General features: G+C 37.8%; 1 protein-coding gene across 1 annotated transcript in view; it reads left to right on the top strand.

Annotated features, from left to right (window-relative positions):
- rad51 (RAD51 recombinase) overlaps positions 1-26,114 on the top strand; it is a 72,719-nt gene extending 46,605 nt beyond the window's left edge. The window contains exons 4-10 of the mRNA XM_059953171.1: positions 1,041-1,158; positions 12,077-12,168; positions 12,572-12,666; positions 17,547-17,660; positions 19,587-19,716; positions 21,200-21,321; positions 25,276-26,114. Of these exons, the coding sequence (XP_059809154.1) occupies positions 1,041-1,158; positions 12,077-12,168; positions 12,572-12,666; positions 17,547-17,660; positions 19,587-19,716; positions 21,200-21,321; positions 25,276-25,399 (795 nt within the window). The 3' untranslated portion in view covers positions 25,400-26,114. The remainder of the gene's footprint in view (positions 1-1,040; positions 1,159-12,076; positions 12,169-12,571; positions 12,667-17,546; positions 17,661-19,586; positions 19,717-21,199; positions 21,322-25,275) is intronic.
- Positions 26,115-27,001: the final 887 nt, after the last annotated feature.

Raw genomic sequence — 27,001 nt, 5'->3', positions numbered from 1 at the left:
GTTCTGCCCTGAGGAAGGGTCTCAACTCGAAATGTAGACTGTTTATTCATGGCCGACCTGCTGGAAGTACATAAATGCATGGAAGGATATGATCCTAATCAAGGCAAATGGAATTAGCATAGTTGGGCAAAATGTTCAGCACAGACTTGCTCCTGTGTTTTTTCCCCCAGCTTTTTAAATCTGTGATCCGTGGTACTTAACTTTTCTATCAGTAGAAATTAATTCTCTTTGCTTCTTCAAAATATCTCATTATTTTGAGGACTTTTATTAAATCTCTCTTCAGATTCCTCTTGAAAGAGAAACATCTCACTACTGTAATTAAATGGTTTACCTTATTAGTAAATCTTTATTAGCAAGTACACTGTTTTCAAACATCACATGGACAAGACTACAGTTTTTGCAGTGTTTTGTGGGATGCTGACAATTGCATGCATTAATTGCATGCATTTTTTTTGTTAGAATACAGCCTGATAATTCTGAGCAGAGTGTTAGACGTTGTCTGGATTTTGGTAATGTTGCCCTTGATGGGAAAAAATTGCATTCTGAGCAGAAAAAAACAATTTCCTGACTGGGGAATATTTTGATTATTATAAGTGCATGAACTCATGTTTAGCAGTCTTATGCAACTGTTTCATTCCAAGAAACTGGCTCTTGAAAATCATATAATCATATTAATCTTTAGTGATGTATGGTACTAGAGCATAATAAATCCATGAGCCTATCACTGAAACAAAATAGATTACACTCAAGAACAAAACGTTGTTGAAAGCGTCATTTTATCTGATTTGGGTTTGGAATATAATTTTTTTTGCCCCTGGAAACGTGGATATAGAAATCTGCTTTCTGGACGTAATTAGGATTTTAAGGGCAATCCTGCTCCTCTGGTCGTTATCGTCTAGCAAGGCTAGTAGAATTTGGGTACTTTTGTATTTATAAGAAACATTTATGAATAATTAAAAGTAAACCTTGAAGTCAGATTTAAATGCCCTCTGAAAATGTACGATAGCTCCATAGTCACATCTTTGTTCTTTTTTCTTTAGGCTGAGGCAGCAAAGCTTGTACCAATGGGATTTACTACTGCTACAGAGTTTCATCAGAGGCGCTCAGAAATCATCCAGATCACTACAGGGTCTAAGGAACTTGATAAACTTCTACAAGGTGTACATTAATTTTTTGAAAATTTATATATTGAAAAAGACGAATTGTATGTATCGAACAGCTTTTCAAATGGAAAATCAAGGTTAACTGTTTGAAGAGTTTATATGTATTAGTCTGATGTATACAGGGTAAGTAGGAAGGAAGCCAAATACAGTACCCTGTGGGGCCCCAGTTTTGCTTATAGCTATATTTGACACACAGCTCTGAAGCTGCACTAACTGTTGTCTGCCAGTTGGGTAGTTTGTTAGCCAGTATACAATGGAAGTGCCAACCTAAATTGAACGGAACTTTTTGTCCCAGCAATGAGGAGAATGGGCAAAGAAATGGCAGATGGAATGCAGTGTTGGAAAGTGTGTAGTCGTGCACTTTGGTAGAAGAAATGAAAAAGTTGACTATTTTCTAAATGGAGAGAAAATACAAAAAAAACTGAGATGCAAAGGGACTTGGGAGTCCTTATGCAGGATTCCCTGCAGGTTAATTTGCAGGTTGAATCTGTGGTGAGGAGGCAAATGCAATGTTAGCTTTCATTTCAAGAGGACTAGAATATAAAAGCAAGGATGTAATGTTGAGACTTTATAAAGCACTGGTGAGGCCTCACTTGGAGTATTGTGAGCAGGTTTGGGTCCTGTGTCTTAAGGATATGCTGAAACTGGAGAGAGGCTAAGACCAGAGGATGCAGCTTCGGAATGGAGAAGCGTCCTTTTAGAAAGTAGATGAGGAGGAATTTCCTTAGCCAGATTGGTGAATCTGAAATTATTTGCTACAGGCAGCTGTGGAGGCCAAGTCTTTATGTGTATTTAAGTTATAATTGATAGATTTTTGATTGGTCAGGGCACGAAGGGATATGGGAGAAGGCAGGAGAGGAAAATTGGATCAGCCATGATGAAATGGTAGATCAGACCAAATGGCCTAATTCTGCTCTTGTATCTTATGGAGACTTATTAAATAAAAATAATAAATCAAATTATATACCTTTGCTCGTTGCGGCCAAAAAGTTCTATTTTTAACTTCATCAGTCCACGGACTTGTTTCCGAAATGCATTAGGCTTGTTTAGATGTTCCTTTGCAAACTTCTGATGCAATGAACAAAGGTATGTTTGGAGAAAAAAGAGTGCAGAATTTCATGAAAAGAACACCCCTCCAACTGTTAAGCACAAGGATGGATCGATCATACTTTGGGCTTGTGTTGCAGCCAGTGGCACAGGGAACATTTCACTGGTAGAGGGAAGAATGAGTTCAATTAAATACCAGAAAATTCTGGAAGCAAACATTACACTGTCTATAAAAAAGCTGAAGATGAAAAGAGGATGGCTTCTACAATAGGATAATGATCTGAAACACACCTCAAAATCCACAATGGACTACCTCAAGAGGTGCAAGCTGAAGGTCCCTTGACCTAAACATCATCGAGAATCAGTGGATAGACCTCAAAAGAGCAGTGCATGCAAAGCGACTCAAGAATCTCACAGAACTAGAAGCCTTTTGCAAAGAAGTTTGTGCGAAAATCCCGCAAACAAGAATTGAAAGATGCTTAGCTGGCTACAAAAGCGTTTACAAGCTGTGATACTTGCCATAAGGGGTGTTACCAAGTACTGACCATGCAGGATGCCCAAACTTTTGCTTCAGGCCCTTTTCCTTTTTTGTTAATTTGAAACTGTAAACGATGGAAATGAAGTAACTTCAAAATGTTAAAGAAATATGTCATCTTTAACTTTATGCCTTTTGGAAATCAGGTAATCTTTTACTCACTTAGCTATTCACAGTAACAGAAATTTTGACCGGGGTGCCCAAACTTTTGCCTGCCACTGTAGACTGTACCCCTTACCTAAAAACATAATTTTTTTTTGGGGGGGGGCGGTGTCAGTAAGTGGAGACAAAAATCCAGCTCAATCTTTGAGCAAAATCTGACCCATTTACTCCAAGGAATCGATATTCTTTGTAATCCTTGAAGCACCTATTTTTTCATCACAGGGTAGTTAAAAACAGATACAAGTTGAAACCGGCTCTTCCATTTTGCTTATAACTATCATCAAATAATGCTGTCTTTACTTCTGTTAAATACAGGATCCTTTCTCTTAATAATTGAACTGTGTATAAATCAAATGACTCTTCACCCTTTCCAGAGTTTCAAAACGAAATATATGGTGAGTGGATGAACAAAAAAAGACATTGTGAAGCCAAGTCAAAATTATAAACAAATGTAAAACAGTATTTGCATCTTAAAAATAAATTATTATCAATTAATCTTAACATTCTACCTAATTTGATGCTTCACAATGTTGTGTATTATACTTTTATAAATGTTTGCATTAAAATTCTTTTGTTTTTACTAGCTTTAGGCTTTTCCTAAAGTATTTTTCTGTTGCATATCTCCAATTTTTAAACCATGCAACCAATGTATCAAAATGTGCTCAAAACTATCAAAAACATACTGAGTTTTCCCATCTATATATGTCTCCGGATGATTTCCAAATTTGCAGACTATGTGTTTGCCCAGGATATTAATTAATGTGCAAAACACCACCTGTCTCAATACCAATCCTTGCAGAAGACTATTGGTGACTGGTCTAAAACAAAGTTACAGGGGGAGCCTGATCAGCTGGGTAGTGGGGTGAGAATGACATTCAGTTTAGATAAGTGCAAGATATTGCATTTTGGGAAATTAAACCAGAGTAGGTGTTCTGCAATAAACAGTAGGGTCCTTGGGTGTTTTGTGGAACAGGGGGATCTTGGGGGTTCTCTGAATATGGTGTCACAGGGGCCAATAGTGAAGATGATGTTTGGAATGCATGATGAACTTGTACAAGATGTCAGTGAATCTGGGCTTGGAGTACTGTTTACAGTTTTGGTTACCTGATTAGAGGAGAAACTGGAAGAGGTTGGGCAGTCTTACATTTTATTCCTTGAGCATAGAAGGGTAACAATAACAACAGTTAAAAGATATTTGCACAGTTACATGGAAAAGAAAGGTATAGACCAGGGGTTCCAAACTTTTTTATATGGCATGGACCAGTACCAGTAAGCAAGGAGTCCATGGACCCCAAGGTTGGGAAGCCCTGGTTTAAAGGTATGTGGGCAAATGAGACTGGGTAGATGGGCATGTAGTCTGTATGACAAGAGAGACTGCAGGTGCTGGAAATCTGGAGCAGCACATTCAAACTGCTGGAGGAACTCAGCAAGTCAGGCAGTATCTGAAAGAACAAGCATTTGACATTTCGAACCGAGACCTTTCATCAGGACTTCATAAACCAGTTGAAGGTCCTCATCCTGATACGTTAATTGTTCATTTCTCTCTGTCGATGCTGCCTAACCTGCTGAGTTCCTCCAACATTGTGTTTTATATGAATGAGCTGGGCCAATGGCCCTGATTTCTGTGCTGTATTACTCTAGATCAGGGGTCGGCAACCTTTAACACTGAAAGAGCCATTTGGACCCGTTTCCCACAGAAAAGAAAACACTGGGAGCCACAAAACCCGTTTGACATTTAAAATGAAATAACACTGCATACAACGTTTTTTTTTTGCCTTTATGCTATGTATAAACAAACTATAATGTGTTGCATTTATGAAATCGATGAACTCCTGCAGAGAAAACGAAATTACATTTCTGCATGCAACAAAAACATTTTGAACTCCGAAAAAAAGACGTTGGGTTGAAGGTTACTTTTAAGTAAAATACTCAATGTCTATTTGAGTCCTTCTTGTATTTATGAAAAACGCCGAACTTAAATTGTCCGCCAGCAGCAAACCAAAAGTAACGTCAGCCAGCTGTCAACCTGAAAAATAAAAGGACTATTTCACTGAACAATGAAAAAATAAGAATATACGTAAAGTAATAGGCAATTAAAATATTTATCATACTTGGTTAATGGGATTTCTGCTCCTGGACCTCAGCGCACAGCATCTGCACATCAGGGCTGTATGACGTCACCTTCATCTTTACACAGGATCGCAAGCTGTCATCTGTGAGGCGTGCGCAATGTTTGTTTTTAATAAAGTTCAGATTGGAGAACACCTGCTCACATACATAAGTGGATCCAAAGATCGACAGGACTCCAAGCGCATACTTTTTAATGTTTACATAAATGTCGGGGATAGCATTCCATGTTTCGAACACAAGTTTGTCCAGTTTGGGGAGGTTTTCAATATCACTCCATTTGTGATTCTGAGCAAGAATGGCCTTCTGACGGGCAATATCTTCAAGGTCTGCTGTCAAGCGTCTAAACTTGGACACCCATGTGTCTTTGTCGGCTATGTCGGCCTGTTCCATCTCAAGATCAGGTTGACTCGCACCTGCCAATGAAGTCATATTCAGTAGGGATGGATCGATGCTTAGGGGAGTGACCGGAAAGGATAATGTGCTTTTTTCCTCTCTGAACTCACAGAAGCGTTTCCCAACCGATGTTTGCATTGCGATGATTGCAGAATGTAAATACTCCAAATTTATCATGTCGTGAGCTTGTTTGAACTCTCTCAAATTGGGGAAGTGAGACAATGTGCCTTTCTGTAAATCTCTTGCAAGCACTGTCAACTTGCGCCCGAATGCCAAATCATCCTCCAACATGTGCAGGGCTGTGCGTCCTTTCCCCTGAAAGAGCAGTATTCAGCGTGTTCAGGTGCGCTGTCATGTCTACCATGAAGTGTAGCTTTTCTGGCTGTTCCAGCTCAGGAAAGGTGAGTCCTTTGCTGCCCAGGAAAGTTTTCACTTCTTCCAGACACGCGACAAAGCGTTTCAACACCTCCCCTCTGGACAGCCACCGGACTTTGTTGTGCAGCAGGAGATCAGAATATGCGCTTTCCAGCTCATCCAGTAACAAATGGAATTGACTGATTTAAAATTTTTGCCATTATTTTATTGACAATCTGATTGACAACATCCATTACTTCTGTGCATTCCGGAGGAAATGTTTGAGCGCACAGTGCCTCTTGGTGCAAGATGCAGTGAAAAGTCAGCAGTTTTCTGTCCAGCGACTTCTGCAGTAAAGCCACAAATCCCTTGTGTGCTCCTGTCATACTTGGTGCCCCATCAATAGCTACTGACACCAGGTGGGTGGACTTTATTCCTTTGGCTCTTAAACAATTCAAGACATCCTCACAGATGTCCTCCCCCCCCCGTGTTCGCCTTTTAGAGGTATCAACTCAATCATTTCTTCCTGTGGCCCGGCAGAGTTTACATACCGGCAGAACAGTGCGATTTGTTCAATATCACCTTTGTCTTTAGACTCGTCACAGGCAATCGAGTAGGCCACAGCTGAATTGATGTCTTTAACTTGCTGTCTTGTGATGTCTTTTGCCATTTTTATGGTTCTGTCTTTGACAGTCTTTGCAGAGAGGGGCATATCCCTGATTTTCTGCGCAATTTCACTCTTGTTTTTCAAGTCCGTGAATAGATGTTCTGAAATCTTAATGAAAGATTCTTTTATATATTCACCATCTGTAAACTGCTTCCCGTGCCTGACTATTTCCTGAGCGGCAACAAAACTAGCATATGTAGTTGATTTTCCAGACTTCATCCACTTCTTGAAATGATTTTTGCTGAGATCAGCCTTCCGCATCAGTTCAGAAACGGCTTTTTTCTCTCATCTCCATCCGGATATTTTTGAGCAAAGGCCGCGTGTTTATTCCGGAAATGTCTTGCGACTTTTGACTTTTTGTTGTTTGCTAGTTTCTCATTGCATATTAAGCATACCGATAAACCAGTCTCGTCAGCAGTGAAAGCAAATGAATCTGCCCACATATCATTAAACGTTCTGTTTTCTTCAGTCACTTTTCTTTTTTTAGAATTCTCCGTAGTTAGCCTACCTTGGATAGAAAAATTAAAGAAATCGCGCACTGGCGGGAGTCAGGCATTGGCAGTGGTGACGTATATTAGTAGCGACAAAGAACACGTTTTATTTAGATTGTACAAGATCACCATAATCTTCAAATTTAGAATTACATTTCAAAAACTAACAAACTAACATAAAATACATTTTAATTAAATTCTCATCATTTATTTTCCAAAGCCACAGGGAGCCGCAGCACAGAGATGAAAGAGACGCATGCGGCTCTAGATACTGTAACTAAATGCAGTTCAAATAGTAACTTCTTTACTTGTAACTTTTCAGTCAGCTCTTATTTAAGATCAACAGAGCATCAAAATTGAATGTACATTGCATCTCCAATAGAGTGGATGAATTAACAAATGGATGTTTTGATCTAATTGCCATTATAGAAGTATGGCTGCGGGGTTACTGCAGCTGGAAACTAAACATTTGAGTCATAGAGCCCAGAAATGGGCTCTTTGGGCCACTGAGTTGACATTGACTTACATGCCCCCTTGCATTAGTCTTCCACTATTCCCATTTTATCCTCCAAACATTCCCATCAACTTCCTTTTGATTTCATGATTCAACTGCACACCAGGAGCATCTTGTATTGTAAATTACCTATTTACCTATTAGTCCACATATCTTTGGGATGTGTGAGAAAAAGGGAATCTTTCAGAGAAAACCATGTATTTGCAATAAAAACCTTATCCTGACCTCCAGAACTGAGATGTTATCTCTGCTGCTGTATCATAATGCCAAGAAGGATATTTAATATTTAGGATGGAGTTGGGGGAAATTTGTTAATAAGGGATCATATCAATACAGTAGTTAGAAAGAATTTTGGCTCATTAGATTGTGGCATAGAATTAGAATTGGTTGAGTAGAATATATGCTAGAAGTATTGGAGTTTGAAGAGATTTGGTATGTCACCAAAGATTTGAGCTAATTTCTGCAGATGTACCATGGAGAGCATTCTGACCCTTTGATTCACTGCTGGTACGGAGGCTCCAGTGCACAGGATCAAACAAAGCTACAGAGGTTTTTAGACACAGCCTGCAACACTTTAGAACCCTCCGCACCATCAAAGACATCTTCAGAAGGCGGTATCCATCATTAAGATCCCTCATCTAGTTCTGGAGCCTGAGACTCACACCCAAACATTTTCATCACTTCTGCCATCACGTTTCTGAATGGTCCAGGAACACTACTCCGTTATTCCTCTTGTAGTAATTATCTTTATTGCAACATATAATAAATCAATATGTCTGCACTGTACTACTGCCACAAAACAACAATTTCACGACTTCTGTCAGTGATAATAAATTTGATTCTGATTCCAGAAGCCTGAACTGTCTGAACTTTAATTTAACAGTTTTTCCCTCTCACCATCTTCTGTCTACTTGTCATAACTGAACAGGTGATCTGGTGGAACAAGGGTCTCAGCCCGAAACATCGACTATTTACTCTTTTCCATAGATGCTGCCTACCCTGCTGAATTCCTCCAGCATTTTGTGTGTGTTGCTTTGGATTTCCAGCATCTGCAGACCTGTGATACAGTGGGATGCTTCTACATAGTAATTCGATGTGAATTAGCGATAGCCTTAGAACACTGTATCCAATAAGTGGAAGAGTGAAACTTAAATTTTGAAATCAGTGGAGTTGTACTGACCTGTTTTGAACAACTGTGTATGTATCCACATTGCCATCACTTATATAAAAAAAAATACAAGGTGCATCTTTACACAATTGAAAAACCAAGTTACCCAGTTTTTAAGGATAAATTTATTCTGGCTTAACATTTTGCAGGGGGGAGGAATAGATGGTGCAGCTTATAGAGCTGATGCTTCACAGTTGGAGCAACCTGGGTTCAATATTTATCTATGGTGCTGTCTGCATAGAGATTGCACTTTCTTCCAGTGTGTTTCCTGCAAGTTAATTGTAGAATCATAAAAATTTGCAGCACATTACAAGCCCGTCAGCCCTCACTGTTATGCTATCCATGTAGAAACTGCCTAGAATTACCCTATCCCATAGTCTTCTATTTTTCTAAGCTCCATGTACCTGTCTAAGAGTCTCTTAAAGGACCCTATTGCACAGCTTCTACCACTGTCACTGGCAATGCATTCCACACACCCACCACTCTCTGTGTGGGGAAAAGAAAACTTACCTCTGACATCCCCTTTGTAACTTTGCACTTCCCACAGTAGTCTGGGGTATATCTCATCCAGTCTCAGTGACTTATCTAATTTACTACCTTTCAAAACTTCCAGCACATCCTCTTTCTTAATGACTATAGACTCGAGAGTTTCAGTCTACTGCAAGTCATCCCCACAATTGACAAGGTTCTTTTCAATGGTGAATATTAAAGCAAAGTATTCATTAAGTACTTCCACTACTTCCTCCAGCTCCATACACCTTTCCACAATTGCACATGATTGGTCCTATTCTCACATGGCTCATCACCTTGCTCATCACTTACTTACCTTAGGGTTTTCCTTAATCCTGCTCACCAAGGGCTTCTGCAGGCCCCTTCTAGCTTTCCTAATTTAATTCTTGAGTTCCTTCCTGGCAGTCTTGTCAGTTTCTAGAGCTCTAACAGTACCTAGTTTCTGAACCTTTCATAAGCTTTTCTTCCTAATTAGATTTTCTACATTCTTTGTTCTTTCCCCTACCATCCTTTCCCCGCCTCAATGGAACATACCTATGCAGAACGCCATGCAAATGTTCCCTGAATATTTGCCACATTTCTGCGATGCATTTTGCTGAAAACATCTTATGTTCCCAAGTTCCTGCCTAATAGCATTATATTTCCCCCTACCGCAATTACATGTTTTCCCAAATTGGTACGGGCTTCATGGTTGAAGTGGCTGCAAAAATTGTAAAATATGACTGTTAAGTACACAAATTAAAAGTAAATTATCTAACTCCAGAATGTTTGATGCTTAGTTTTATGCAGTTAAATTAATATTAATTATAAAAATATGATTAAGGCCACAATTTTTTTGTGTGAATGGTTTTAGCAGAAGCTTGCTGAACAGTCTGAAGAGACGCATGTAATTAGCACTTGTGTTGCTGACAAAGACATTATACTTTGATACTTTTCCATAATATTTCTTAAATAATCTCATTTCTGGTCCCTGTCCTGGTCAATATTATGGAACTGTTATGGCAAGAAGTAAATATTTTAAGGCATGGTGGTCAATTAAGCTAAAGTATGCAATGAAATGTGCATTCTAACTAACAAAAATTAATTTATAAGATAATTCCCAAAAACAAGCATGCCTTTCAGCTTTTAAACCCACTGGATATTGCCACCCCAACTATCCACCTGTCTACAGATCATTTGAAGAACATCTTGTAGAAAGTGGCAGAGTACAAGGATATAAAAACTTGGGTTTTTTTAAATTGAGTCAATTGAGACGAGAACAAAATGCAATGAGTGAATGAGAATTGGTGCAGATTACAACACTTAGTGGTAAAGATTTGGATGATTTTGAGGACTGTAACTGGTTAGCTGAGTGGTTAGAAAAGTGGAAGATAAAATTTTATATAGGGAAGTGATGACTGGCAGAAAGAATAAAGAGCTCCTCCCTATCATTGAGCACAAGGAGCGCCGCCACAAGAAAGCAGCATCCATCATTAAGGACCCCCATCATCCAGGCCATGCTCTCTTCTCGCTACTACCATTAGTTAAAAGGTACCGAAGCCATTGGTCCCACACCACCAGGTCCAGGAACAATTATTACCCTTCAACCATTAGGCTTCTGAACAAACATGGATAATTTCAATCACCTCAACGTTGAACTGACTCCAGAGCCTATAGACTCACTTACAATAATTTTACATCTCAGTATTATTTATTTACTTTTTTAATTGGTTTGTCTTATTTTGCACATTGGTTGTTCGTCAGTCTTTATAAGGTTTTTCATAAACACTGTTGTTCCCCCCCCCCCCATGTAAATACCTGCAAGAAAACTAATCTCAAGGTAATATATGATGTCATCAAGCACTATAGACCATTCAGCCCATCTAGTCCATATTGAACTGTTATTCTGCCACATCCCAGCAACCCACACCTGGACCATAGCCCCCATACTTCTCCCATTCGTGTATCTGTCCATATCTATTTTAAGTGTTGCAGTTGAACCTACATTCACCACTTCTACTGGCAGCTTATTCCATGCTCACACCACCCCTGTTTGAAGAAGCTCCCCCTCCAATTCCCCTTCAATATTTCACCTTGCACCCTTAGCCTATGACTTCTAGTTTGCATCTGGGTGGTATACATACTTTGATAATAAATTTACTTTGAGCTTTGATAGCATAGACCAAATGACAGTTTATTTCTCAACCATCTTGGTTAACTGTCCTGTTAAAATCTCCTTGGGATCCTTGATGTTAGATAATATTTACTGATGTTCTGATGAAGTTCTTTGGGACCTTTTATGCTACATTGAAGACTTTATATCATTAAGGTCACAGTTGTTCTCTATGCTTCCTTTGGCTTCGTAGCTGAAAGCAAAATCAAGCCATGAGCTCCAATAATGGTTCTTGGTGTATGTTAGCCTAACAATACATAGATGATGTGTTTACTCAGCGGGCCTCTATAAACTATTGGCTGTTTGTGCAAACACGAGGAAATCTGCAGATGCTGGAAATTCAAACAACAGACACAGAATGCTGGTGGAACACAGCAGGCCAGGCAGCATCTAAAGGAGAAGCACAGTCGACGTTTCGGGCCGAGACCCTTCATCAGGACTGGCGAAGGGTCTTGGCCCGAAGCATCGACAGTGCTTCTCCTATAGATGCTGCCTGGCCTGCTGTGTTCCACCAGCATTTTGTGTGTGCTGTTTGTGCTTTCATTTTTAATGTGACAGAAGGAAGTATCTGAGCATTGTAGAAATGTAGGTATCTGTAATTATCCCTTGGCAAAAATAGTTCACTGAAAGTGGCTATTCAATCCAGGACACACAACTATGGCAAGAGTGACTTGCTTTTATAAAAATGATTCCAATGTTAAATGATAATTAAATGTTTTTCCCCTTTCATTATTTTCAAATTTTGTTTTCATTTATGTTGTGATACTATGAACTTTGCTTGGTGTTTCAGGTGGGATAGAAACTGGCTCAATCACTGAGATGTTTGGTGAGTTTCGTACTGGGAAGACCCAGCTCTGTCATACATTGGCAGTGACATGTCAGGTACCTAATATGTTTATTTTAATTTTAATTATTTAGTAGCTTTCTCAATTGCTAATTACTACTCCCACCTCCAAAATTGCAGTTCAATTTTGCAAATTTCAGATGGTGAAGAACAACTCTATTCAACTTAAAGTGTATTTTGAAAAAAGGCTGACGTTTACTGGGCAAGTGTTTTTATTCCTTCGAGCATTTTTCAAGGAGTATTTTATGACAACACCTCTGTGGGAAATAGGGAAGTTTTCTATATCTATATATATCTCTGATAATATTTGCCATGGCAAAATTTTTTTAAATTTTTAGATACCTCCAACTTGTGAGAAATAATGAGATTAAAGCTGTTGATGCTGAAGGAACTCTTCCTGCTTTTTTTTGAAAACGTTTTCTTTCCTCCACTGACTTGCAGTTACCCATTGACCGTGGTGGTGGAGAAGGAAAAGCCATGTACATTGATACTGAAGGTACATTCCGTCCAGAACGCCTCCTTGCTGTTGCTGAAAGGTTTGTATTGCAATGCAATTATGTTATGATGAATTTATAACCAGTCTATAGATTGGATGAACATTCCAATTTAGTCTTCCATTATATTTGGCTCATCCCCCATTTTCCTTGTTAAAATAATCCCAGATATGCTTATGCTGTATCTTCAGTATTTTCCCTTGGGTGAATAGGGTATTTCATGACATGGGTAGCAATTTGTCTTCTGCATTTGGGCTAAATATAAATATATTAGTGATGATGCCTCATGAACCTGAGTGAATTCTTCAAGGATGTGACAAAACAAATTGATGAAGGTACAGTGGTGAGTGCAGTGTATATGGATTTTAGTAGAGCATTTGACAAGATTCCTCATAATAGCCTCATCTAGAAAGTCAGGAGACATGGGCTCAGAATTAGCAGAAGGCAGAGGGTGGTAGTAAATGGAGCACATTCTACCTGGAGCTTGGTGACCAGAGGTGCTCTACAACCCCTGCACATTGTGATTTTTTTAAAAAATAAATAATTTGCATGAGGAAGTGGAAGGGTGGGTTAGTAAGTGTGCAGATGACATGAAGCTGGGTGATGTTGATTGTGCAAACGGTTATCGTAAGTTACAATAGGACGTTAATAGGATGCAGAGCTAGGCTGAGAAGTAACGGCAGCATGCAATCTGGAAAAATGAAGTGATTCACTTAGGATGGTCAAACATAAAGGCAGAATTGAGGGTTAATGGCATGATTCTTAGCACTGTGGAGAGACAGAGAGATCTTGGAGTTCACATCCATAGATCTCTCAAAGTTGCAATGCAAGTTGATACCTTGTTTAAGAAGGAGTATGGTGTGTATTGAGTTCAGATCAATAAGCTGAATTTGGTTTTCCTGTTACTCAGCTGGATAAGTTTGGGGCTTAATGGAAAGTAGATGTTGGGTAATCTGACAATTTTGATGACAAATTGATTCAGAATGGTAGTCAGAGAGACTGACCCTCCTTGACAGATGAAAATATGAAGGCCCTATGTAGGGTAACAGTGAGCCTGGATCAGAATATACCATGCTGGATTAGTTTACTAAGCTAGTGATACTAGAACTGGGCAGAGTAGTATAAACAAACTTTGTAGTTGGAGAGAAGAATGGTGTATTTTACTGTGTTGAGTTACACAACAGAGCCAGACATGGATAAAGCAGGACCAGGTTAAATGGTGAAAATGAGATACGTAAAGGGAACTGGGGAGATTTTGTATGAAGCTGATAGGTAATATATGGTAAGAAAACAAGAGAAGTTTAAAAACAGAATGCCAGAAACACTCAGTAGATCAGTCAGCATCTCTGAAAAGAGAAAGGGACTTAATGTTTCTGATTGGAAACCCTTTATCAGTACTGGGAAGGAAAGATCACGTTAATTTGATAGACCACAAAGGGGGATGGTAATGTATCTAGGCTGAGGCCAAATTACTGATGATTATTGAAGGCAGATTTTGCTGCTTAGGCTGTGCTTTTAGCGGGGCTGTGGGATGCACCCAGTAGGCCAATTTACACTCCCGGGGGTGGGGGGGGGGGGGGGCGGTAGTGCGAAGAAAAGCCAAAATCATGTATGAATTACAGGCAGCAATAACCAGTTCTAATACAGACCGAAAGAAGGCGAGTTATCTAAAGTTGGAGAATGTGGATATTGAATGTGGAAGACTGCAGCATGCCCAGGCAGAAATTGAGATACTGGTCAAAAAGCTTACCTGGGCCTTCATTGTTACCATGTGGGAGACAAGCAAAGACATCAGAGTGAAACCGAGATCTGCATAAACCTGTCACCCAATCTGTGTTTAGTTTCACCAGAACAAAGGAGACCATGAGGTGAACTTGGAATGTGCTGCATAAGGTCAGAAGAAGTGCAAATAATTCACTCGTTTACTTGAAAAGACTACATCTTTGGATGATAGCAAGGGACATGAGGGGAAAGTGTAACATTTGGACGAGTGTAACATTCCTTGCAGTTTCATGGGAATGTGCCATAAAGTAGAGAGTGGTTGTTGGAGATGAAAGAGTGGATGAATCATGAAGTGGACAATTGCTTTGAAACATTTGGTGGATGAGCAGACTAGGGGGTGGCAAAGAGATTGAGCCCTTGAAATGCAAAATGGTGTTCCCTTCGTGTACCTATACAGTATCTTTGCCATCATTTCTGCAACTAGTTTCTTGTTTCCCAGTTCCAATGAACGGTTTCAGGCCTGAAACTTTAACTGTTTCTCTTTCTGTAGTTGATGCTGACCTCCTGAATGTTTACAAGTTTTATTTAAGACTTCCAGCATTAGCAGTGTTTTTGGTTTTCATGTAGAGGACAATTTGACTGGTAGTGAAGAAAACAGAGCTTCTGATTTTGACAACAAAATGTTTTTGTACAAGATGTGGGATTTGGTGTACAGTATACTTATAGGGCAAGCAAAGAAAGTTGTACATTTTTGTTGATGAAGTTGTGGGACTGGGAAATGAATCTTGAGGGGTGGCCTTATTAAGGGAAGGAATAAGTGGCAATGTGAATGTTTGTTCTGGAAAGCAGAGACCTTGCAGCAGCAATGACTGTTTCTGAAGCATTACTGGGATTCTGCATGGTTTCACAAGATAATTGAAATTACCTTATCTGTCACTTGTTTATTTTTTTAACTTTTTGAGACAAGGCTGGAAACTCAGGGCAATGCTCAAAAAAAAGGGAATTCTTCCAAATGGGTAGGTGGTGTTGGTTGTTACCTCCCTTAAATTATTTTTGTACATTAAAGCAAGGAAATAAAAATTATCATTTATATTGGGTTATAGCAGACAGTAACTCAACTGAAACTAGAACTTGGCTCTATCTTTTTCTTCCAATACAGTGGTTCCTTAAATCTTCGGAATGTGTATTAATTTAAGTATAAATAGGAGTATGTCTTTTCAATTGTCCTTCTTTAAGAAGATTTGATGTGGCATTCCTTTTAATGCAGCTCGAGTTTTTATTGATATTAGAGAATACTGTGTTTGCAAGAAATTCCACCTCATAATGTGCTATATTGTAATAATTAGGGATACATTGTAAAATGTCACACAGATGGTGTAAAGGTGTTTACATGTATGTACATATGTGCACACATTTATTCTTCCCCTCCTTGTCCTCTTGTGATAAACTTAATGGAGTACATCTTTTGTTTAATGTGTCTCTTATGGAGAAGGTTGGATATAAGCAAGCCATGGAAATACCTGAGGTGTTTTGGTGATTCCTTTTTTTATTCATCCAAAGCAAATAACAAAAACAGAAGATAAAATGCAGCTTTACAATTAGGTCTTGCCTAAATTTAATTATGATTCCTTAGGGAATGGAAGCTATGTTGTGAATCTGAATTAAGTTCAGAACTAATAAATGTCAGGATAAAAGTGACAACACCAATTTATAAATTTCTTGAACTTCAAAATTGTTATTGTTAATACATGTATTTTATGTTGAACTTTGACAGCAGTGCAGGATGTTAAATTGTAAACCTTCCCCTTTTGTAAGTACTGCAAAGATTAAGCTTGTAGTCTGCCAAATTCAGTGAACCTTAAAATTGTGCTTAAATCTTAGACAGGTATTAATCCTATTGGTTACACCATAAATTTACTATATTCATTGCATTGCAATATATCCTCAAGGTGTGCAGGATAAAATTGTATTTTGGCATGTTTGCAGTGGCATTTTCTGTTGTAACTGGAAATAGGAAATAGCAATAGATAGTAACAATGGAGTGCAGTTTTCTGTCAAATTGGCTTCTGTTTTTGTGATTCGAGTTATTTGAAATGGAGTAAATGCAATTCAAGTGGTGCAACATGGTTCCTGGAGAGATCTGCAAGAAAATAACTTTTTATCATGTAGGTAGGCTTACCAAGTTAGATCTTGTCTTGAAGACTATTAAGTAATCTGACGGTGGATCAAATAAAAAGTGCAAATATTGATAAATTATTTCTAAATGTGGTTGTGATAATAAGGGTACAAGTCAACGATGATCACAAAGTTTTAACATGGAAATAAGTTCGAACATCTGCTCATTTGTACCTTGGGTTGGTATTTTTCTCAGGTAATCTTTAGATGTTTGTATGTAAGGAAGGCTGTAGAATTTAAATTGGGTCTCTCACAGAGAATGGATTGTTTTTTTGAGTGGCCAAGCAAGCCTCAATAGTAAAGTTAATTCCAGAATCATATCTCCCTGCTAACTTAGAATCTATATACATTTCTTTCTAAGATGTCTTTGACAGAACTTCAGTTATTTTCTCTTCCTCATTCTGAATTACCAAGCATCTCTGGAGTCTCTTACCTCTTACCCATGTGCGTATATAAGTATTCTCCCAATGAAGGGGACTGGAACCAGTGCCATCAAGACAATCTATTTTGCTTTGGTAAAGAGAGACCAGTCTTTGATTCTGGCTCTGTATTTCTCAGCTAGGTATATTATACGGCAGAGAATTCCATAAGTATTTGTCCTGCATTTGAGCTGCAATTACTGTATGCAAGTTGTGAGGGTTCCTCTACATATAATAAGTTCAATGTACTTTAATGGTTGTTTTGATGGATATTGTACAATTTCTTGAAAATCTTACTTTTAAGAGAAGAAATTATATTAAAACAAAATCTTAGATCCAGTGCCAGAAAAGCTTTGCTGTGGAACAAGTTTGTGATTGCTTAACCAAAATATGTAGATATTCCTGGTTTGGCACTAGAATATTTCTGATATCTGTGAACATTTTGAGGTTTATGACAGGAAGTCATTGATTATTTGGCAACCTTTCATTTTCAAAAAGCCTGAAGATAGATACCAGTTTATGCAATCAGGTTTTATCCATAAAGTGGATGTACATTTTAACACGTACATCATATTTGAATCTAACTTAATTTCATCTTTTTATTAGATATAATCTTTCAGGAAGTGATGTACTTGACAATGTTGCATATGCTCGTGCTTTCAACACTGATCATCAGACCCAGCTGTTGTATCAAGCATCTGCCATGATGACAGAATCCAGGTACTGTTAAATGCAAATTTTGAGAGGTAAAAATAAATAGACACAAATATGTCTTTTGCTTATTGGCAGAATTGGAGTGAGCCCTTTCTTTTTTTTACAATTTATGTAAATTAGTTGAATGAGCTCATTGAACTAACTGAAGCTAGAATTGTTAAAGTTGTGGCACAAAGTAAGAAAGTAAGTTGTGAAGACAGCTTTTAAAGGGGAGATGGACAGATTGAATGAGTCTGCCAATTGAAGTACAGTGTGAGAAAACGAGAACTTGACAATTTGCAATAAAAATAGATAAATGTGTTCTTGAAATGGTTTGCAGAGTTAGAGTCTAGGTATTCTGATGCATAATTTACAAACAGCTAGTATTCAGGTAAAGCAAATAATGAAGAAAGTTAAATTGTTTGAGAAGACAATTGAATTAAAATTTTAGAGTTGTACAAGACTACCAGTTAGACCACATTGGAATGGTGTGTACAGTATTGGTCTCCTCATTTAAGGAAGGGTGTAAATGCACTGAAGCGTTGCCAAAGAGATTTACTTGAATAGGTAATATTTGTGTCCACTGGGATTTTGAAGTTTCAGAAGGGACTTGATTGAAACGTACATGATTATGAGGGATCTTGACAGGTGAATGCTGCCTTCCTGAGGCAAGCAGATTGCTTAAGCATGTTTATTGTAGAGGTAAATACATTTTAGAAATTTTAGATAAAAGGGTGAAAGGCATTCTTAATGAAAAAGTATACAGAATTGAAGTTATAATCAGATCAGTGCAATCCTTTTTTTATGATGGGCAAGCTTGAGGACCTACTTCCAGATCATCTTAATGGCAAGCATTACGTTTTTTAAAAATTCTATTAATTGGCAGTCTAAATCTGTCAAACACATTTAACAGTATAATAGAAGTCAAAAATTTTGCTTTTCCAAAGTTAAGATTATTTATTACTGCATTATGGAAATCTTGATAAAATTGAGTGTCTTAGTTAAAGAAATCATGAAAATAATAATTTCTCTTCCCTCAACTCTATCAAGACTGATTTGCAATGGGATACAATGAGTAAAATAAATATTTTGGATCTCTTAGTAAGGTATAACAGTGCAATCAAAACCGGAGATTAGAGGGCTGTCTTATCAAAAGAGGCTAAACTGTTTGAGTTTGTAATCTTGGGGGTTTGGAGTGACCCTTCTGAGAAACAGAAGATCGTGAAGGAGCAGAAGATGTTTCCAACAGTGGGAGCATATTGATCAAGGGGTATTGTTACAAGATAAGGGACTTTGAAAAGCAGTGAAATTGTACATAACAAATGAAAAGTAGAGGAAAAAGAGTAAGGAGTTGGTGACTTCTTTGTTGACGCATAACTAGTGTAAGCACAGTAAGCTGGATAATGTTATCCAAAGTTAATTTACTTAAGGGTAGGCATTCCATTTCATAATATATGTAGTTAACAGCTGTGGACAATGCAAACTCAAAAACTACTTCAAATTAAGTGTCAGGATGCAATTTTCAAATAACTAAAATATACCTTTACTGAGTGACCAACACTTTGATACAGTATAGTGGAATAGTAATCCATTGTTTTCAAAATTCAATAAAAGTAGTAAATGCCTGAAATATTAAGCATGTCAGCCAGCATCCATGGAAAAAGAAATATAATTAACATTTTAGATCAAAAACTCCTGGGTAATTCCTGAGTTAACCTTTGTTTTGAAGCATTAATTGTTTCTCCCTTTCCATAAATGCTCTATCACTTGCTGAAGGTTTCCAGCATTTTCTCTTTATTTTTCAGATTTCCAGCATCTGCGGTTTGTTTTAATTGTTATATTACACATGAAGTTTTGAGAATTATAGCGCAGGCAATTAGCTTTGAATATTTCTATCCTTGTTATTAAGACTGGTTGTTGAAAATAGTTGTAAGTTGTCTTCCCTCTTTGTAGATATGCCTTGTTAATTGTGGACAGTGCAACAGCCTTGTATAGGACAGACTACTCTGGTAGGGGTGAGCTATCTGCTCGGCAGATGCATCTTGCACGGTTTCTACGAATGTTGTTGCGACTGGCAGATGAGGTAAGCCTTCCACTTTGTAATAACATATGGGTTGCATATTTGGATTTATTTTGTGTTTGTAGTAATCAAATTGGTAGAAATAGGGCGGTATCAATGCAGAGAAGGTTTGTATCACATGCCTGTATAAAAGTAGACATTAACCAAATCTGGAAAAAAGAAACTTACTTTTGCTTTGAGTTTGAATTTTATATGAATGATCAACTATGAAATGGAGAATGTAGTGCCTTGAATTCTCAAAATCTGATCAACTGCAATGTTTAAAATATTCTATTGATTGGTTACAGCACAACAAGAGGCTGTTTGGACTCACATTTCCGTAGAGACTCATAGACAGAAAGTGGTCCTTCACCTCACCACATCATAACAACTGAGTACCTATCTGTACTAATCACATTACTGGAATTTGAAATGCTTTTTGTGGTGCGTTTTCTTCAGTTGGACTCACCCATTGTAGGTCCACACATGATTTTCTTCATGCTTATTTATTCTGTTTTGAAAGCAAAAGTTCGATCACTTTGTTGGCATTCTTACAGATCAAAAATGTTCTCTGCATCTTTCTTTGAAACTGAAGTTCCTGTCTTTGCATCCCTTGCTCCCTACACTCATGTCTATCACTTTGAATCTGTTTACCTTGATCTTTAAGTCTTTCACTAAAAGGTTCAACTTCTCTCAGTTTACCCACTTTTATTTATTATAATCTAGTATATTTCTGTCAACTCTTATTTGCTACAAGGAGGATATCTTAAGCTGCTTCATCCTAACCTTGTAGCTAAAATCGCCACACTCAAGAACAATTTAGTAAATCTATTTTGTACTCTTCCTAGAATCCTCACACATCCTATAAGATCATGAACTGAACTGGATGTGACATTCCGTTTACAGTCTAACCATTGTTTCATATAGATTTAGTTTAACCTCCCTTCACCATTCCATTATTGTGCATCATTTCGGAACTGTGCCTTTTGCGTATGTATTTTGTTTTTGATGTCCAAGGGTATTGCTTCATTCTACTTGTAATACATTTCATCTGCCATTTTTTTTTGGGACATTCAGCCAATTAATGTCCTCCTGTTGTTTCCTGTCTTCAATGTTTATCGCAATTGCAAGTTTGATATGCAGATTCTGAAATTTTACTTTCAGCATCCTTATCAAAGATATTATTTTATATAAACACACATACACACACACACATTTCTGATTCTTGCAGTCAGTGGGATAGTTATATAACATGTTCGTGATGCTTCAATTCCTTGTTACTTAATAGGTTTTACTCTTTTAAGTGAACTGCGCCAGAGGGTTCTGTAATTTTGTGCTATTTACTCAGCTGGCAAAACTGTGTTTACTTTGCTTTTCTACAATGTTAACATTTCCGTTAGAACATAAGTGGTTAACCCAAAAGATGTGAAACTAAAAGAAAATAATTTCTATAATTTGTAATGAAATTGATTTATGTCTTTTTAAAAATGTTAAAATTGTTTTCTAGTTTGGGGTAGCTGTTGTAATAACTAACCAGGTAGTGGCCCAGGTTGATGGGGCAGCCATGTTTGCCGCAGATCCGAAAAAACCAATAGGTGGAAACATTATTGCCCATGCATCAACAACGAGGTAGGTGGAATTGATAAGATGTTCAGTAAAGATTGTTTCATGAGTTTCTGGATGGTAGTGTTGCTCATTTGCTTCATACCATTTACATCTAGAATTTGCAAAGTCCAAGCACAGCTATTGTTACAAAATTTAATTGTTCTTCTAATTATTTTCAATCATTTGAAGGTTTTATTTTACTTATTTCCCATCCACACTTAGAAGCGTTGCCTCCCTTGTTGAGATATGGTACCACAAATGACAACTATCTAATCTTCCTACAAATGAATACCAAACCGTGAGCATGCAGTAACATTTCAACATTCCAAACAATGTTCTTAACTATGTTGAAAATTTTAGAGGAACAAACTTACAAATAAAGAGAGGAAATGAAAAAATGTGTCAGACTTGCTGTTTGTGTGCTGGCAATGTAAACAAAAGTGCAGGCTCATGAGCAACTAAAGTAAGCATCCGTATAAACATTTTTAGTCCCATCAAAGTTGCACAATATCTGTTCTGACTTGTCATTATACTACCACTTGTTATTCTTTATGAGTCTGCAGTCATGAGAAAATCAGAGCAGGAGTATGCCACGTAGCTTTTGAAGTCTATCATGCCATTCAATGTCATCATGGCTCATCTTTTGCTGTCCTCACTCCTCTCTGCCAGTTCTCCATAATGCTCAGTTTCTAGTTCTTTAAAATATTTATCCCTTCCTTCAGCATTTTATATAATCTGGCCTCCAACACCGATGGAGAGAATTCCAGAGATTCACTTCCTTCTGAGAGAGAAATTACGTACACATTTCAATTTTAAATAACCAGCCCCTTATTCTGTAGTTATGTATGCCCTGTTTGTGACTCTCCAACTAGTGGATGTATCTTAACATCTATTGTTCCAGTAAGGTCACCCTTCATTCTTCTAAACTCTTAACAAATATAGTTCAGAATTGTCTAGCCTTTTGATAGGCGGCCCTCTCATTTAAGGAATTGCCATGATAAATCTCTTCTGGGCTGCATCTAATGCTACTATTTTTAGTGTGGGGTGGCACGGATAGGGGGACCCATACCTGTGCACAGTATTCTGGATGTGTCCTCATCAGTACTGTAACAAGATCTCTTTTATTCTCACATTCTGACACTCTTTTCAATAAGGCCTTCTCAACTACCCGTTGGATCTACCTGCTAAGCATCTTGTGATTCGTACACTGAAACATTCTAGAACAATTCTTCAAACTTAGTTCATTTGTGATCTCTCTATTTAAATAATAATCTTTTATTTCTAGATGAAGTGCATGTCCTCTTGATCTCACATTCATCCAATCACTCAATCTATCTATATCCTATTGCAGAATCACCAGGTCCTCATCAAAATACATCCTTCCATCTATTATTATGTCATTGTCAAATTTAGAAATCTTGCATCTCATTCCCTCCTCCAAGTCCAAAATGGAAATTGTAATTAGGCAAAAATTGATCTCTGGCATACTCCAGTCTAAAAGGGACCCACTTATTCTACCTCCATTTTCTCTTTGAAAGCCTGTTTTCAACTGATGCTAATGCACTTTCTCCAATACCTTCAACCTCCTCTGTTGTCAAGCTGGTAGGGACTGCCCTTGCTCTAGTTTGTTAATAAATTGGACAGTAAGGTTTGTTCCCACTCATCTTTTATTTTTGAGGGACTGCCAAGAATTTATTCCTGCCCTCTTTCCATTTCTTCAGAGTGCAACCATCTGTTTTTTCTGCTGCATTAATGTATAGGAATCCAGCAGAAGACTGCACCTGGGGCCAAGCTGGAAGAAACTGTAGCCCAGAGTTAGATGCCCAATTATCTCATGACTCAAAAGGTCATAGAACTGCCTCCGTATGTTAAAAGTGTAAAGTAAATACTATTTATTAGGAAATTTGGCACTCGGCTTTTACAGTTTTAATTTCTTGCCTTCTCCTCTTGTCTTGAAAGCTTTTATATCTTGTTAAAGAAGGACTACTTTGATATCTCAATGTTAATAATGTATTATCAAAGAGTTGGTCCACTTATACAGTGGCATGCTAAAGTTTGGGCACCCCTGGTCAAAATTTCTTTTACTGTGAATAGCTAAGCGAGTAAAAGATTACCTGATTTCCAAAAGGCATAAAGATAAAGATGACACATTTCTTTAATATTTTAAGCAAGATTACTTTTTTATTTCCATCTTTTACAGTTTCAAAATAACAAAAAAGGAAAAGGGCCCGAAGCAAAAGTTTGGGTGCCCTCCATGGTCAGTACTTAGTAACACCCCTTTTGGCAAACAGCTTGTAAACGCTTTCTGTAGCCAGCTAAGCATCTTTCAATTCTTGTTTGGGGGATTTTCGCACATTCTTCTTTGCAAAAGGCTTCTAGTTCTGTGAGGTTCTTGGGCCGTCTTGCATGCCCTGTTCTTTTGAGGTCTAGCCACAGATTTTCGATGATGTTTAGATCAGGGGACTGTGAGAGCCATGTCAAAACCTTTGGCTTGCGCCTCTTGAGGTAGTCCATTGTGGATTTTAAGGTGTGTTTAGGATCATTATCCAGTTGTAGAAGCCATCCTCTTTTCATCTTCAGCTTTTTTACAGAGAGTGTGATGTTTGCTTCTGGAATTTGCTGGTATTTAATTGAATTCATTCTTCCCTCTACCAGTGAAATGTTCCCCGTGCCACTGGCTGCAACACAAGCCCAAAGTATGATCGATTCACCCTTGTGCTTAACAGTTGGAAAAGTGTTCTTTTCATGAAATTCTGCACCCTTTTTTCTCCAAACATACTCATTGCGGCCAAAAAGTTCTATTTTAACTTCATCAGTCCACAGGCTTGTTTAGATGTTCCTTTGCAAACTTCTGACGCTTAATTTTGTGGTGAGGACACAGGAAAGGTTTTCTTCTGATGGCTCTTCCATGAAGGTCATATTTGTGCAGGTGTCACTGCACAGTAGAACAGTGCACCACTACTCCAGAGTCTGCTAAACCTTCCTGAAGGTCTTTTGCAGTCAAATGGGGGTTTTGATTTGCCTTTCTAGCAATCTTTCGAGCAGTTCTCTTGGGAAATTTTCTTGGTCTTCCAGAACTCAACTTGACCTGCACCGTTCCTGTTAACTGCCATTTCTTAGTTATATTACAGACTGAGGAAACAGCTACCTGAAAACACTTTGCTATCTTCTTATAGCCTTCTCCTGCTTTGTGGACATAATTTATATTAAGTTTCAGAGTGCTAGGCAGCTGCTTAGAGGAGCCCATGGCTACTGATTGTTGGGACAAGGTTTGAGGAGTCAAGGTATTTATAAAGCTTTGAAATTTGCATCACCTGGTCTTTCCTAACGATGACTGTGAACAGGCCATAGCCCTAACAAGCTAATTAAGGTCTGAGACCTTGGTAAAAGTTATCTGAGAGCTGAAATCTCTTGGCGTGCCCAAACTTTTGCGTGGTGCTCCTTTCCTCCCCCCCCACTCTAAAATTGTTCAAAACAAAAATAATACACTAATCTCGCTTAAAATGTTGAAAAGAATGTTTCATCTTTATCTTTATGATTGTTGGAGATCAGTTTATCTTCTACTCATTTAACTATTCACAGTAACAGAACTTTTGACTAGGAGTGCCCAAACTTTTGTATGCCTTGTAAGTTAGTCCACCAGAAAAGTTGACCCAGCTCTTGAACGCATTTCCAGCAATTGTTACTGGATAACATTATGGAGCATAGATACTGGCAGATAATTTTCTCAACCCTTTGGCCATGGGTCAATTTTAACATCCTTTTGATAGCAAGTTAGCTCTCAAACAGATATTTACCATTGTAGTTGCTATGGTTCCACTGCTCATTAAACAGATTTGCTGTTTTTATTTCCTTGATGTATTAAGACCATATCATTTTGGAGAATAATAGATGAAATGCATTGCCTATATTATTTTAAAACAACAGGCTTATCTACCAGAAAATTCCATAATATCTGCCTTTTCATTATTTTTTCAGATTATACTTGAGGAAAGGGCGAGGAGAAACACGAATCTGTAAAATTTACGACTCCCCATGTCTGCCTGAGGCAGAGGCTATGTTTGCTATCAATCCTGATGGAGTTGGTGATGCCAAAGACTAAATGTTAATGACCCATTCTGTTCTTGTGCTGGAAGTTATAGACAGCAAAGAAAAGCCCCAGGAGTATCAGTAATGCTACTTTGTGACTTCACACTACATGTATTTCCACTTTGGAAAGCCACATTGGATTGCTAATGTTCCGAGCAGATCCATAGTTAAAATGGATCCGGGGGTATATAATTTATTTCAAATCCATACTTAATAAGTTTGGATGAGATGGATGTTAGCAGAGAAGACTGCATTGGACAAACTTATTGAGTTCACTTTAAATCATTTTCTGATTGACCAACTGTAATTTAAGTAGCTTGAGCCTCTGGCCTGATGAATCACCACTGTGTAATAAAGTGGAGTACCTGTTGAACACAATGAGTGATAACTGGCACTGAATATTTGTGAGTTGCTGAGCATTATAGGAGGAGGAAGAATGAACCATACAGTAACCATGGAATCTTCCTATTAAAATGTCTTCTCTTATCTGAATGGTGGATCAATGAATACAACAATTTTGCAAAAATATGCACGGATACAAAGTCAATTTCCCTTTTTGTGATTGAACAAGAGTGAACATTAAAGTGCATAATTCTGTTAGTTTTTTTTTTGCTTTTTTTTGGTGCTCTCTTACCAGGGTGTCATTTACCTTTTATAAACAAAGCTAAAAGAACTCTTAATAATCCAAGGCTTGAAATATATGCAAATAAACTATTTTGGCAATTTAAGTGTATGAATCATACTTGGCATTGTTATCTTCCTATAACAAAAGAAGCATATTTACAGAGTAAAGAAATTTTTAAAATCAGCATTCCATTTCTTATATTTGTCAAACTGTTGCTGTCTTAAATTAATATAAATTTAGTTAACTTTGACAATAGACAATAGGTGCAGAAGTAGACCATCCGGCCCTTCGAGCGTGCACTGCCATTTTGAGATCATGGCTGATCATCTACTATCAATACTCGGTTCCTGCTTTGTCCCCACCTTGTATATATTTCAGTAGAGAACTTGTAGGTAAAAAACATTGCTTAAACATTTTATATGGACTTGCATCTGCAAGTATTGTTTAATTTAAAACATTGGTATGAGTTGGTTATTTGAGTTTTGAAGCAGAGGCCTAGTCAGTGGACAGTTAATAGTGCAGCTATGCTTGTGTAGTATTTGCAGCTCAAATAACAGACTTGGTATGGCTAGCCCAGTACCATTTAAACACCACACCATTATACTGTCTTCAATTTTAGCATTTATTTATCATTCATGGTTATGAAGCTTTCTCTTGAATACATTTAACCTGGCTTGAATACATTCTGGGATCTGAGATTGGGTGGATTGGTTGTGTAATTAGGAAAGTTCCCTAGAATCATAGAAGTCTTAGTGAATTGAAAATCACAAAAATAATGCTTTGAATTAAGAAGTGAAGAAAACCAAGTACTAGATTGTTTAATTTGTCATTGGGAAAGATGCTGGAATTTGTTAAGAAGCAGTAGCTTGTGTACAATAACAAAATACAGTCCAGAGTCAACAGTTTATGAAATGGAAATGGTATGTGACATTCAAGTGACACACAAAATGCTAGAGGGACTCAGCAGGCCAGGTAGCATCTATGGGAAAA

This window comes from Hypanus sabinus, chromosome 2 (assembly GCF_030144855.1).
Source record: "Hypanus sabinus isolate sHypSab1 chromosome 2, sHypSab1.hap1, whole genome shotgun sequence".
Classification (NCBI taxonomy): Eukaryota; Metazoa; Chordata; class Chondrichthyes; order Myliobatiformes; family Dasyatidae; genus Hypanus; species Hypanus sabinus.
Note: the sequence above shows the minus strand (reverse complement) of the source record. Positions and strands in the feature narration are given on the sequence as shown.